The sequence below is a fragment of the Bidens hawaiensis genome, unplaced genomic scaffold (genome assembly GCF_021521415.1).
Source record: "Bidens hawaiensis isolate Kalapana, Puna unplaced genomic scaffold, B.hawaiensis_p1.1 tig00001236_1, whole genome shotgun sequence".
In the NCBI taxonomy this organism is placed as follows: Eukaryota; Viridiplantae; Streptophyta; class Magnoliopsida; order Asterales; family Asteraceae; genus Bidens; species Bidens hawaiensis.
In genome coordinates, this window is record NW_027491070.1 from 3532590 (window position 1) to 3547707 (window position 15118).

A 15118-nucleotide genomic window follows, 5' to 3' on the forward strand; every position below is an offset into this window, starting at 1 on the left:
CAAGCTTCATCAAGCTTCCCGCCATTTCAAGGAAGGATTCCTTCAATTCAAGAACAAGCTGATGAGATTCGTGAGCAAAATCAAGCCGCCGAGACATACCTCTACCTTGCAGCTGATCAGACTTACGTCCCGTATCCTGAACCGAGAAACCACTTCGAGATGGTGACGCTGGGTTACCGTGACCCACCACCACAATACGGATACCCCGACGTCATTCCACAATCGTACGAGGAACACCTTGATCACGCATTGCACGAGACGGATGACTGGAAGAAGAAGATGGCTGAGGAAGGGAAAAAGAAGAAGAATAAGATAGGAGAGAAGCTTCTTCACAAATGCAACAAACTGACAAGGGTTGTCAAGAAATTTCTGAAGGACTGAAATGATGGTGGTAATGGTGTGTTTCAAGAGAAGAAGCGTGTGTGTGCTCAAATATATGCGTGTAATGTAGTTTGTTTGTAATGTGTTGTATGGATAAGAAAACATATATACATCGGATATGAATGTATATATATAAGTGTGTGTTGTAATAATCCTTGTATATACCATGCATGGTATATACAAATGATGAAATAAATGTGTGTTTAATAAAGAAATTCGATAAATTTCAGATATAAAAGAATAGAAAGAAAAGATAAATGTCTCAACAAAGTAATAACGTTGAGGTTTCCTGAAAAGAATCCGAGAAACAAAAAGAAAAAGGAAAAGGACCTGAAAAAGAACAAGAAGATCCAATTCCTGAAAAATTTATGGATCGAATTCAAAAGATGATTAAAGACGCTGTTAGGGAAGGATCCATGGCTAGGTCCCAATCTCTTCAAACGAAACATTCTCACTCTCACTTGGTTAATCCGTCCCGAAAATTTGTTTCCAAACCCCGTTCTAGACCCTCGCACGTAGATGAGAGTGTACATGAATCAAACGCCGATGGAGGCGTTCGTCAAGAATTTAAGAGGCTTAAGATTGGTGGGTGTACGTTCAAGGACTTCAAGTATTATGGGCCGAAAGAATTCCACGGCGATAAGGGAGCCATCGCGACTGTTAGGTGGCTTGAAGAGATGTAAACGATTGTAATCACGAGCAAGTGTTCGGAAGAGGAGAAAATTCAATACTCCGCCCTGATGTTCAAAGGCGAAGTGCTAGAGTGGTGGAACACGCTAATCATGAGTAGAGGAAGGGAGGCAATGTATGGGTTGTCATGGAGCGAGTTTAAGGAACTGTTAATGTCAAAATTCTGTCCGATGCATGAAACGGACCAAATCCAAACCAAGTTCCTAGCTCACAAGGTCTTCGGAACGAACCTTCGTGAGTATAATACCAAATTCCACGAGTACTGCCGCTTGGTGCCCCAGCTGGTTACCCCGGAATCCAGCAAAGTTACACGCTAATATGGGGGCTACCGTGGGAAATTCGTGACATGGTGAAGTCGCACTTGCCTCAAACCGCCGACTCCGCGATGGAATTGGCCGGATACTTAATGGGTGGAATGATCCGCAATAAAGAAGAAGATAAGAAGGTCATGTCGACGCAAGATACGAGGAAGGATGGAAATACCCGTTTCAAGGGTAAGGGAGTCGACCAACGAAGGCCGGGCTTCAACTCCGGCATCCCACAATGCAAGACTTGCAAGAAATACCATAGGGGTCGATGCCATCTAACTCCCCGTCCTTGTGAGTCATGTCACAAATTTGGCCACGCCACGACCGATTGCTGGAAGAAGAAAATGAATTGCTACAACTGCAAGGAGATGGGACACCTTAGCTTTGAGTGCCCTAAGAATAAGCCCGCGACTGGTGGTGCGGGTGGTAGCGGTCAGAATAATGAGCCCAAGAAGGGCAATGCAAGAGTGTTCGTCCTTGATACGAAGAAAGCGGCCGACACACCGGAAACCATTACCGGTACGTTTCTTGTTAACAATATCTATGCTAGAGTCTTGTTTGATTCAGGAGCCAATTTAAGTTTTATAAATTATAAGTTTTGTAGTCTATTAAACGAACCCTTAATCAAACTTAATGAAACTCTAAGCGTCGAGACCGCTAGTGGTGAAATTGTTAAAATATCCGAAGCTTTAGAAAACGGAAAAATCTTATTAGCCGGTTACATTTTACCTATTCAATTGCTACCTATGACTCTTGCTGGTTTTGATGTTGTGTTGGGTATGGATTGGTTATCCGACAACCATGCCCGTATCCTTTGCAATAGCAAGACCATTGAACTCCAATCCCAGATAAACGTACCATACGAATCGAAGGGGATAAGGACGCTGGCCAAGTTAGCCTAATCTCTATGATAAAGGCTAACAAATGTTTAAATCAAGGATGCTTAGCATTCATGGCCTACGTCACCGAAGAACCTAAACCCAAGGAAATCAAAGACGTTCCTATAGTTTCCGATTTTTCGGATGTCTTTCCCGACGAACTCCCCGGCATTCCCCCCGATCGCGAGGTAGAATTTAGAATCGATCTCATTCCCGGCACTGCTCCGATCGCCAAGGCTCCATATCGCCTTGCACCAACCGAGATGAAAGAACTGAATAAACAACTTGACGAGCTTCTCGAGAAATGATTCATACGACCAAGTTCATCGCCATGGGGAACGCCGATACTTTTTGTCAAGAAGAAGGATGGATCCATGCGAATGTGCATAGACTACCGAGCCCTCAATAAAGTTACGATCAAGAACCGATACCCACTTCCCCGAATTGACGATTTGTTTGATCAACTCCAAGGTGCTAGCTTCTTTTCCAAGATCGATCTCCGCTCCGGCTATCACCAACTTAAGGTTCAATCTGATACATTCCAAAGACCGCGTTTCGAACAAGGTACGGCCATTATGAATTCACCGTTATGCCATTTGGACTTACTAATGCGCCGGCTGCGTTCATGGACATGAAGAATCGTATCTGTAAGCCTTACTTAGATAAGTTTGTGATCGTGTTCATCGACGACATATTAATTTATTCTAAGTCTAAGGCCGATCATGAGAATCACCTTCGAACGTTACTTGAAACTCTTAGGGCCGAGAAACTGTACGCCAAGTTCTCGAAATGCGAGTTCTAGAGTAAGATATGGAGGCACTATAATCTTCGCACTTAAGATATGGAGGCACTATCTCTATGGAGTAAGATTTACCGTGTACACTGATCATAAGAGCTTAAAGCATATCTTTGATCAAAAGGAGCTCAACATGCGCCAACGACGCTGGATGGAGACTCTTAACGACTATGACTGCGAAATAGTTTATCATGAAGGTAAAGCCAACGTTGTGGCTGATGCCTTAAGTCGTAAAGAGCACGAAAAGCCAAAAAGAGTCCGAGCGTTAAGGCTAGAACTTCAAATCGATCTTGTTGACCAAATCAAATCCGCCCAAACTCAAGAAATCAACGAGAATCAAATCTCTGATGAAAAACGTAATGGCACCATTGACTCGCTAGTCAAAGGTGACGATGGTATCCTTAGACTTGGAAACAAGATTTGGGTACCAACTGTGGGAGGATTGCGTGAGAAGATCTTAAACGAAGCCCATAGGTCTAAGTACATGATGCATCCCGGGAGTGACAAAATGCACTATAACCTCAAGGAGAACTATTGGTGGAATGGAATGAAAAGAGACGTCGCTTCGCATGTTGGGAAATGCTTAACATGTTTGAAAGTCAAGGCTGAACACCAAAAAGCCTTCGGGATTGCTTCAGCAACCCGAACTTCCCATATGGAAGTAGGAGTTGATTACCATGGATTTCATTACAAAACTCCCTAAAACGACTCCACAACATAATGCAATCTGGGTAATTGTGGATCGATTAACAAAGTCCGCACACTTTATACCTATCAATGAGTCTTACTCAATGGAAAAATTAGCTCGTATCTATGTTAACAATATTGTGGCCCTACATGGGGTACCACTGTCCATTATTTCTGATCGAGACAGCCGTTTCACGTCTCACTTCTGGAAAAGCTTCCAACAAGCGCTAGGTACGAAGTTAAACCTTAGCACTGCCTATCATCCACAAACCGATGGGCAAAGTGAAAGGACGATTCAAACGTTGGAAGACATGCTCCGAGCTTGCGTGATAGACTTAGGCGGAAGTTGGGATGACCACTTACCCCTAATGGAATTTTCGTATAACAATAGTTATCATGCAAGTATTCAAGCCGCACCATTTGAGGCGTTGTATGGTCGAAAATGTAGAACGCCCATATGTTGGTCTGAAACTGGAGATAATCTATTATCTGGACCCGAGATAGTCCAAGAAACTACCGACAAAGTCATCCAAATCCGCGAACGACTTAAGACGGCACGTGATCGCCAAAAGAGTTACGCCGATGTCCGTCGTAAGCCGTAAGAATTCAATATCGGTGATAAAGTTCTTTTGAAAGTCTCGCCATGGAAAGGCATAGTCCGCTTCGGCAAGAAAGGAAAGTTAAGCCCTCGATTCGTTGGACCCTTTGTGGTACTTGAACGAATTGGTACTGTCGCATATCGGTTGCAACTACCCGAGGAAATGCAAGGGATACACGATGTATTTCATATCTCGAATCTGCGTAAATGTTTAGCCGATGAATCTCTTGCAATGCCGTTAAAAGATGTTGAAATTAACAAGAACTTAAAAATTTGTTGAACGCCCAATTCAAATCGAAGATTCAAAACTTAAGAAGCTCAAAAGACGAACTTTGAAAATAGTGAAAGTAAAATGGGATTCCCGACGAGGACCCGAGTATACTTGGGAACTCGAGTCTGAAATGAGAAAGAAATACCCCTACTTATTCTCGTGAAACAATCTCGAGGACGAGATTTATTTCAAGGTGGGAATGATGTAACATCACGGGAATTTTGGGCCAAAAATGACGACTCTTCAAAGTTAAGGGACTAATCCTGCCAAATTCAAACTCCAGAGTTAAAAATGAAAAATCTGTTTTCTTCTCCTATTGCGCTACGCGATGGGGACAAGTGACAAGCCATCGCGTATCGCAATAGGGACAACGGACAAGCCATCGCGTATCGCGATGGGGCTTGGTCAAACCTTATGGAAGGGGTCAACAGCGATACGCGATCGCTGGTAGAACCTACGACATAGCGTATCGCGATGACGTGTCCCGACACCTCTGGCACAAGACTGCCACGCGTCCACACGTGGCACACCTCTCGCCACGTGTCCCGACATGTGGCAACACGTGGCACATCGTCCGCCACGTGTTAACACGTGGCACACCGTCTGCCACGTAGCAACACGTGGCAGACCTACGTGGTGACGATGCAAAGCAACATCGCGCTACGCGATGGGTGACTAGGGGCCTATCGCGTATCGCGATAGGATCCAAGATTTTGCCTATAAATAGCAGGTCCGAGGTCTTCATAAACCACACCAAAATCAGTTCTCAATCCTCTCTCTAAACTTCTCTCTACACCTCGAAATTCGTGCCAACGATCCACCTCGAAAACCGTGCCCCGATTCCTCGATAAACGTGTCATACCTCGATATTCGTACCACTCCCTGACGACGTTCCGATCAAGAAGGTGATCCCGTACCGACGTCCCGACGATCATCTAGAAGTGTGTGCCGTGAAAAGTTGGTGTCTCGAGAAGCGTGCCGAAGTGAAGTGGCGATCAAAGCGAGTGTTGAAAAGATTAAGTAGCGTAGAAGTGCTGCTCGAGTATCTAGGAAATATTAAGCCGAGGAAAGGTAAGGCTTACTACCCGACTAAAATAATAATAAAATATTATAAAGGCTTAATGCCCTAAGTCGGAATTATACTCGATGTTTATAAAAAAGAAAAGTAATATAACAAGGAAAAGCAATAAAGAAAGAAATATGGAAGTGTATATATATATGTGTGTGAATTATATATAAATCCTTGTTATGATTATTATATAAGTAATAGGGATATTCTTATATGATAAAAGAAAAAGAATACGTTTCTTAGAAAAGAAGAAAACGTCGGGTTTTTATAATAAACTAAAGGTTTATAAATATTGCTTTTAAAACTAAAGGTTTTAAAGTAAAAGAAATGAACTAAAGGTTCATCGAGATAATAAGACTAAAGGTCTTAAGCCGGATTGTATATCCGACTAATAAAAGTTATACTCGTATTATAGGTGCGAGATAGCAAGAAAGATTACGCAAGGACGGTGTTGGAAACCGATCCCGATCAAAGGTGAATACGCCCTACTCTTACAAACTTGTTTTCAAATAAACAAACGTGTTATGTGTAAAACTTTACATGAGACTAAGTGTCTGCAAAAACATTATTAATAAGAGTAAAAGCCTAGCCCTTAGGCTGTAGTATACGTTTGTCTAGATCCTTACATATGTGGAAAAATGCGGTGGGCACATTGCACCACGCCTGGTCACGACCTCCAGCCACGATGGGCCGAACCAAAGTATGTTCGAGTGAGAATGACCTTGTGTATAGTTATGGTACCTAAGTACGTCGGGACGCTGCGGTGTCTTGTTGGGGTGACCTAGGTAGAGGCTCGAGTTTATAATGATATTGTTTTAACTTTGTTATTCCTAAGCTAAGATGGGCCGAGACATGCATAACCCTCGAGGGGTAACAAAGTAAAAGAAAATATTTTCGCGTCAGCATATTCACCAGCATTCGTTGCTAGCGTATTTTTATAACATTTTGCATGTAACCAAGATTAGAGCTAAAGGACGAAGGCTCAAGAATCCAATGGCTCGGATAATTTTTGTTAAATGTTAATATAACTAAAATGGTGGTTTTGTAAACTTAAAACAAGTAAACACAAATGGAACTTGTTTCCATCTTTTGTAATGTAAATATTTTATAACTTTGATCCTTAAGTTTTTAAGTCTTCCGCTAATTAACCGTAACTCTGATTTATTTACAAATGTGGTACCAACTATCGAGTCACGCGCCTAGGCCTAAGATGGGGGTGTGACAGTAACACATGTGAGTCTATATATGTTGGTAGAAGAAATAAAGGTGAAAACCGTATCTCTGAATCAAGACATCGTAAATGGGACCACACACCAGTGTATTGAACCAAAATCAATCACAAAGGTTTTTCTACTTAAAAGCATGCAAATTAAACATCTTAGAAATATAGATCTTGACTATACTTGAAGCATCTACGAAAGTTGGTAAGTCAAACACGTAAAGCAACTAAAATATTTTCATTAAATATCAAAAAGTTGACAGGCATTCAGTCCAATGGTATCTTTGTGGGTGAACGATATCTCCTACCCTAGAGGTCGAGGGTTAACGCCTTGTTCTTGAGCTTTTTAACTAAGGAAATAAAATGAAAGCAGAGGGAATGATAAGAAAGGGAAGGGAAGGGAAGGGAAGAATTTTTTTTTTAATTAGGTGTGTTCTTGAGTTGAAATGAAATTAGAGGAAAGAAAATGATAACTATATTAAAAAATAGTTATTCTTAGTAATCATATCATTTTTTGGAGGATAACTTATTGAAAAAATACATTAATTTAATCTCATAACTCCTCCTACTTCTTTTCTTTCTATCCTAAAAAAAACTCATAAACACCCATTTTTAACTATCCTTAGTTTTCCTTTACTTTCCCTCCTTTAAAAAAACTCAAGAACATGACGTAAGAGTTTTGATATGAACCATGGAGTATAATCAAGAGTCAATTACAGAAAACAACGTACTTAATATGTATATGAATACGAAATGTATATTGATTAAAATCTTAATCTAAATACATGTAAGTTGTTTAAGATATGGATTTTGAGAATATTTAATCAAGACGAAGGTTCGGGATTGACTTTTAAAAGTCTGTTCATAGGTAACTTAAAAAGTGAATGAGCTAGGTCGAGTAAGAGTTACTCACGAGTTGAGTTCTGGTTTAGAAATAGAATTTGAAAAGAGCTAAACTTTAGCTCTTTTAAATTGAACGAGTCTAGTTTGAGCTCACTCATTATGAGGTAACGTTTATTTTATAGAAGACCTTGTCCACACAAAAAATGTGTCATACAGTTATCCTAGCCAAAAATGAAATAATATCCCAAAATAAATATCCTGATAAACGTATGAACACAAAGGATAGTTTGACCTTGAAGTATGATTGGATGAGCTAATGGCCATGGTGTTTAGTAGTGTGGAGTGTGGACTCTTGATTAGTTCATTTAGAGAAAAATATTGTCTAGAGGGGTTGTGGAGAATCACCAAAAAGAAACGTTTAGTCCAGTCATATATGGGTGTTTAATAGGTGTTTTTGTTTTTTAAAGATTGATGATTCAAACCCTATGATAGATAAGGTTATATGAATTTAGGAGTAATTTGGCCGTTTAACAAGGCCTTCCACTTAAAAGGGTAAAAACAAAAAATAAAAGACAAATATGTTCTTTCAATGTTGAGGCAAGTAATCCATCATCACTTTGACAACCTGCGAGGTCATTCGACTTTCAATATTGCAAGTTGCACATATAAAGAAAATTGTGGGATCGCTTGCCCCATGCCACAAACGTGAGTCCACCATTGCTTGGACCGGATGTATTACTTACACATCATTGTGGCTTTAAAAGATAACAAAATTAATCAGGCTCCTAAGTCCTAAATGATACAAGTGCCCAAAATCATACCACCTAGATGGAAGATTGGAAATTATCAAATTATGAATAAACTTTATCAATAACCTAACAAGAACCTCGTCCACGGGGAACTTGGAGCAAGTGCAAACGAATCAAAGGTTCGACAAATCACTCAACCGGAAAAATCGCTTATTAGTCGTCTTGAACAAAGTATATAAATGTCATTTAGTTAAACGGATAAAAAGACACAACCTTCCCACTTTTCCATTTACGTTCGATACACTTTCCATTCATATCTATCAATTTACATTCGTTTTTTAACTATTAAATAAACCCAAATAAACCTATTGACAAGCAACCACGAACAAAATGTGGTCATTTTAGTGTTCAAGTTCATTCAGTAAACCTTAAATAAACAAACTTAAACAAGCCCTGTCATACTCATCCTATTCATTCGCGATTCTACTTCATTAAAAGTTCATTTACAATTCCACATACCTCCACTTGACTATAAACAAAATTTAAACAAAGATAAGCTTAATATTTCAATTTCAAGATATTTCAAGATATTGTTAAAATCAATATCTAAGTCTATAAGTCTCCTCATCTTATCAAGTTGACTTTGTGAATCTTAGGCCCACCATCATTTGCTACAAAGAAAAGGACTAAAATAATAATAAATATATACAAAAAGGACTAGAATGGTTACTTGATTAATACTTAAGACACCATACATGTAATTCTAGTTGTGGATAATCATTGAATTCAACTAACAAGTCACAACTACGTACAATACAACTCATATATTTATATCCACAATAACATTCATATATTCACATATATATATCTTCATATATATGTTCATGTTCAAGCACCCATAATCACCAAGATATTAATATTAATCTAACAATGGCCGGTGGAGGAATGGTGAGTGACAAAGGCGGCGCTAGGGCGGCGTTGTACGAACATAGGATAACCTCGTACTTTGTTTTCGCATGTATTGTTGCTGCTCTTGGTGGATCTTTGTTTGGTTATGATCTTGGTGTCTCTGGTTAGTGTTTTTATTTTATTTTATTTTAATGATTTTATGGTTTTGTCACACTCTTGTTACTTGGTTTTCCGGTTGCCAATAATATATACACTCGCCGGAAAATAATAATAATAATAAAAATAATAATAATAATAATAATAGCAAATGGTTGACTAATTCAATGGATGATTTTGTCTTTAGCATGAAGATCGGAAATTTAATATAATAATAGTATTTATATTAATATTATATTATTAATCTTCTGAACCATTGACTTGTTGTCAGTCGATCTAACCAATTGTGTTGTACAGTTGTTGTATGGGTATTTTGGTAATTTTGTAAAAGGGTTGTTTATTAGTTGCTTATAATATGATGATAAGTTTCCAATTTTGTTCTCAGTTTTAACTTTTAAGGTTGATTTTCATCATCATCATCGTACTCATTATATCCCACCAATAGCAATGCTATGATAGGGTCTGAGAAGGGTAAGATGTACACAACCTTACCTCTACCCCATAGGGATAGAGAGGCTGCTTCCGATGAGACCCCCGGCTCGATAGTAGTTTTGCATCAAGCCTTGGACATAAGGCACATAGCCCTCAATCATCGGGACACCGGCTGATTGGTGCATGTGCCCTTGTCTTTCGGCTATCAACGCCACCACATGATGCCTGAATAACCTTCCCCCACTTTTAACGTTATTTTCACGAGATTAGTAAAATAACGTCAAAATTAGTGCAATTTTACTTTTGCCCACCCGAGAGTTCACACATATATACATTATATGCGTGCACCGCCAGCAGGGCAATTTTAAGGTTGATTTTACGAGGCTATTTATTATAAAATGTATTGTTTCAATGGATAATTTGGACTTTCCAAATAAAAGTTGAATAGTTTTGGTAACACTATAACTAGTAAAGTTTGTTAGTAACAAACAAACAAACTTACTAATAAATCCTAAATGTATATACTCTTAAATGCTTACCAACATGTGGGAGGCTTGTATTGTGCTGCTTTTTTTCTCTTCTCAATAACGTAAATTTATACGTTTTTGTCTGAAAATTTTTAAACTTGTAACCCGTTTTTCATTCGAAAATTTTGAGTCTGGTCACCCTGGTTTATGAAAGGTTTTATACGTACTAAGTCCGGCCATCCAACATTTTCATCCAAGTTTCGTCGCTGTCCTCAACTAAAATGACAGGAGTTGAGGGTTCAAGCCTCCTTTAAGTTGTAGTTTTATTAATTTACATAAAAAAATGTATATTGTAGTAGTATTCATCTGGATCTAATTAATGCATGGTATGATAAAGTCCATAAATTTTATTCCTAACAAGTCTAAAGTATGCATATAAGTCTATACAACTACATGATTATAAAATAACAACCATACAACAATATTAAGCTGTCATCATCAACTCTTAACAGCAATGAACAGTCCATTTGATCTTTCTATTCTATGTTACCATTAAATCATCAATAATACAACAATAACATGTTATGTTCATTTTTCCACTAATAAATTTAACTTTGACTATTTAAAAGTTGACTCTAAAAAAAGTCAAATTTTCTTAACTAATGCCATGCAGGTGGAGTAACATCTATGGACCATTTCTTGAAAGAATTTTTCCCAAAAGTTTACAGAAGAAAACAAGCACATCTCAAAGAAACTGATTACTGCAAATATGACAACCAAATCCTCACACTTTTCACCTCATCACTTTATTTTGCTGCACTTGTTTCCACCTTTTTAGCATCCCATGTCACCCGGAATAAGGGCCGGAGAGCCAGTATTCTATGGGGTGCTGTCAGCTTCTTCCTTGGAGCCGTCATCAATGCGGGAGCTCAAAACATCGCCATGCTCATCATTGGCAGGTGTCTTCTTGGTGTCGGGATTGGTTTCGGTAACCAAGTAAGTGTTTTGCTTGCTTATTAAAATTGTCATCTATAATAAGAGCTCGAGCTTGATTCATTTCGAGCTGTTATATTAGTTAATTTATATATAGTGTAGTTTTCATTTATTCAATAGCATATATTATTGAGTTGTTTTATCATAGTTTGGTATATTATAATAGACTAATAGTTATGATAGAGACAAAAAAATTTTGTTGAACAACAGTTATGATATAGACAGATAGGTAATGGCATAGGATCTTCACATATCATTTTTCGCATATACGGGTCGTATAGGGATATACGAGCCGTATAAGACCTGAGTTGTGTCAGTTTGTATCAGCTCTATACGAGCAGCTGAAGACCTACATGATTCGTATATCGCTATACAGGCCGTATAGACTGAAAAGGCTTTTTTTGTCCCTTCTGTACACTTTGTCAGTCATGCGTGGCCTATACGGTGCTCGTATATCCCTATACGAGCCGTATAGGCCTGTACAGTCAGCTGAGGGTGGTATATGAAGATCACATCCCAAGTTAATATATTAAATAGAAGTTATAAAGATAATATATATGCCCGCTTAGGCTCGCAAACCAGCTTGAGCTCAATAAGTGAAGCTCGGGCTCGTTAATAAACAAGCTTATTTTGTATGTGTGAGCCAATATCGAGTAGCTCATGAGCGGCTTGGTTTGTGTGTATAAACCAATAAAAGCTCTGTAAGATGTATATTATTAACAAGTTATGCATATTTATATATATGAGGATACAATAAGAATAATTACAAAGAGAACCTAATTGAATCGAGCTAATATATTCTCTCTGTTATCGTGTTTCTTGATTATGCAGGCGGTTCCACTTTATCTGTCGGAAATGGCTCCCGCGAAGATTAGAGGGACAGTAAACCAACTGTTTCAGTTGACAACTTGTTTAGGCATATTCATAGCCAACTTTGTAAACAATGCAACCGAGAAACACACATGGGGATGGAGATTATCACTCGGGTTAGCCACAGTTCCAGCGACATTAATGTTTATCGGTGGGATTTTCCTACCCGAAACACCAAACAGTTTAGTAGAACAAGGAAGGTTAGAGGAAGGAAGAAGTGTTTTGGAGAAAGTTAGAGGTACAAAGAACGTAGAAGCCGAGTTTCAAGATCTTCTTGAAGCAAGTGAGGCTGCAAAAGCTATAAAACATCCGTTTAGAAACCTTTTAAAGCGGAAAAATAGACCGCAGTTGATTATTGGAGCTTTGGGTATACCTGCATTTCAACAACTTACTGGTATGAATTCGGTTTTGTTTTATGCGCCCGTGATCTTTCAGAGCTTGGGGTTCGGGTCTGGTACCGCATTATGGTCATCAACAATCACTAGTGGGACTCTTGTTGTTGCTACCTTTATTTCAATGGCTTTTGTTGATAAGTTTGGTAGAAGAGCATTTTTCTTGGAGGCTGGCACTGAAATGATAATATGCATGGTAATTTATTTCACTCTTGAACTAACATATGTATGTGCAAAAGTAATCTTTTTTATTTTTATTTTTTGATTAGTTGATTTTGGTGATCTATTACAAGTTCTATGTTCTTGGATCAGTTTCTTGATTTTCAGGGTGCTAAAGGACAACCATATTAGCAAAAAAAAAAAAAGTAGATTTCTTATGTTTTGGATTAGTGGGCTGGTGATTTGTTACAATGTATATGTTTTTGTTACTTTTCTTGATTTTAGGGGGGACTTTAAAACCAACATAATAGCAAATACACTATTTGTTTGTGTTTTTTATCAGTTGGGTGGGATAACTTGTTTCTATGTTATTCACCAGTGGCGAAGCTTGGACTGAGGCAACCCGGGGGGGGGCTCAAAATTTCACAAACGAGGGGGGCCGGGCTCAAATTTTCGGTCGAAAAAGGATAAACTTACACCACGTATAAAAATTTTCGGCCGAAAACGGGTAAATTTACACTAATGCGCACAAAGATAGGGGGGCCGGGGCCACCCCGGGTCCCAATTAAACTTTGCCAATGTTATTCACCATTTTCTTGATTTTCATGTCACTTTGGAACCAATATAACTGCAAAAATTATCTTTCAGGGCACTTTTGGATCAAGCTAATAGCAAAAGTTAAATCTTTTTGAATTTTCGATTAGTCGTGTCGGGTGATCTGTTGTTAGTTACATGTTCCTGGTTTTTTCTAGAAAAAAAAAAGATATTTTTGGGAACTATCTAACCAACATAGTACTGGCATAAAGTTATAACCTTTTGTGTTCTTGATTAGTGGGGTGACTTGATCTTGCTATAAGTTTATATTCTACCATTTTCTTGATATTCATGACACTCTACATACAACATAATAGCAAAAAAATCATCTTTTTATATTTTCTTGATTTTCAGGTGGCTGTGGCTATAACACTAGCTCTCAAATTCGGACAAGGAGTTGAGCTACCAAAAGGAATTGGGATTTTCCTTGTGATTTTGATCTGCATATTCGTTTTAGCTTACGGGCGATCATGGGGGCCATTAGGCTGGCTAGTTCCAAGTGAATTGTTCCCATTAGAAACAAGATCGGCTGGACAAAGTATCGTGGTTTGTGTCAACATGTTCTTTACGGCATTGGTTGCACAATGCTTCCTCGTGTCGCTATGTCATCTCAGATACGGCATCTTCTTGTTGTTTGCCGCATTGATTGTGGTCATGTCCTGCTTCATTTACTTCTTGTTACCAGAAACCAAACAAGTCCCAATTGAAGAGATACATTTGCTATTTCAAAAACATTGGCTATGGAAATCGTATTGCGCGCCTGAAGACGAGTCTGAAAAACCAGGAATGAAACCTGTTTAAGCCTTTTTAATTGTTTTTATTAGATGCTAAATTTATTTCTGTTTTTGTGGTGGTATGTACTTCTAAAGATACATGTAAAGCATATTTGGTTCAATGGAATTTGATAGAAATGAATTTTAAATTCCATTTAACCAGATTTTATCATGTTTGGTTTCTTTATTAATGTAATTGAATTCCCACTAAATGATGGACTCCTTTAAACAATAGGATTGGAATGTTTTATGCTATGCAGTCGACATCACCGATATATCACTGATATATCGGTTATCAGTCCCTTGACGATATATAAATCAAAATATCGGTTCAGAATATCAGCATCGATAATATCAACGACATTGACCGATATTAGACTAATATTTGACCGATATATCATCGATATTCCCGATATCAATGTTTTAAGTCTTAATTATCAACTTTTAGCGTTCAATGTTAGTGTTTTAAATTTTAATCAATTCTTAATTGCTACGATTATTAGTGTTTTGCAATTTGCAAAAGGTTAATTTGTTAATTGTAGAAGAATATACTGAATTGTTAGTGTTAAATTGCTATATAAATGAATTTTACATTATATTAAAATTACCGATATCCCACCGACATCTCACTGCGATAACCGATATCTCATATCGATCCTTGACCGATATCCGATAATTTTTCGCATTAACTGCTTAGGTTTTATATGAATGTTGAATTCATTCGGTTTAAATGTTGAGCCATTAAGAGGCTCAATAAACCATTAACATTTTGCTTTTAAAGTAACCAAGCACACTCTACGTACCTCTAATTGATTCAGATGTAGCTCATTTGTTATTGTTATTAGTATCCATGCATTAGACTTTTGATAAAGGTTATCTTTATA

The 15118-nt window shown here is 38.1% G+C and overlaps 1 protein-coding gene across 1 annotated transcript; it reads left to right on the forward strand.

Annotated features, from left to right (window-relative positions):
- Positions 1 to 9323: 9323 nt before the first annotated feature.
- On the forward strand, positions 9324 to 14461 carry LOC143569406 (sugar transport protein 14-like). Its single transcript, XM_077055333.1, has 4 exons — positions 9324 to 9561; positions 11127 to 11449; positions 12278 to 12904; positions 13816 to 14461. Exons 1-4 carry the CDS (start codon positions 9420 to 9422, stop codon positions 14260 to 14262), a joined length of 1539 nt encoding a protein of 512 aa, XP_076911448.1. The 5' UTR covers positions 9324 to 9419; the 3' UTR covers positions 14263 to 14461.
- Positions 14462 to 15118: the final 657 nt, after the last annotated feature.

What these genes read in the sequence shown, in the direction of transcription:
- LOC143569406 (XM_077055333.1), top strand. Translation starts at nt 9,420, where the DNA reads ATGGCCGGTGGAGGAATGGTGAGTGACAAAGGCGGCGCTAGGGCGGCG. An exon ending in GGATTGGTTTCGGTAACCAA is followed by an intron (nt 11,450 to 12,277) that starts GTAAGTGTTTTG and finishes TTGATTATGCAG; the next exon opens with GCGGTTCCACTTTATCTGTC. An exon ending in CTGAAATGATAATATGCATG is followed by an intron (nt 12,905 to 13,815) that starts GTAATTTATTTC and finishes CTTGATTTTCAG; the next exon opens with GTGGCTGTGGCTATAACACT.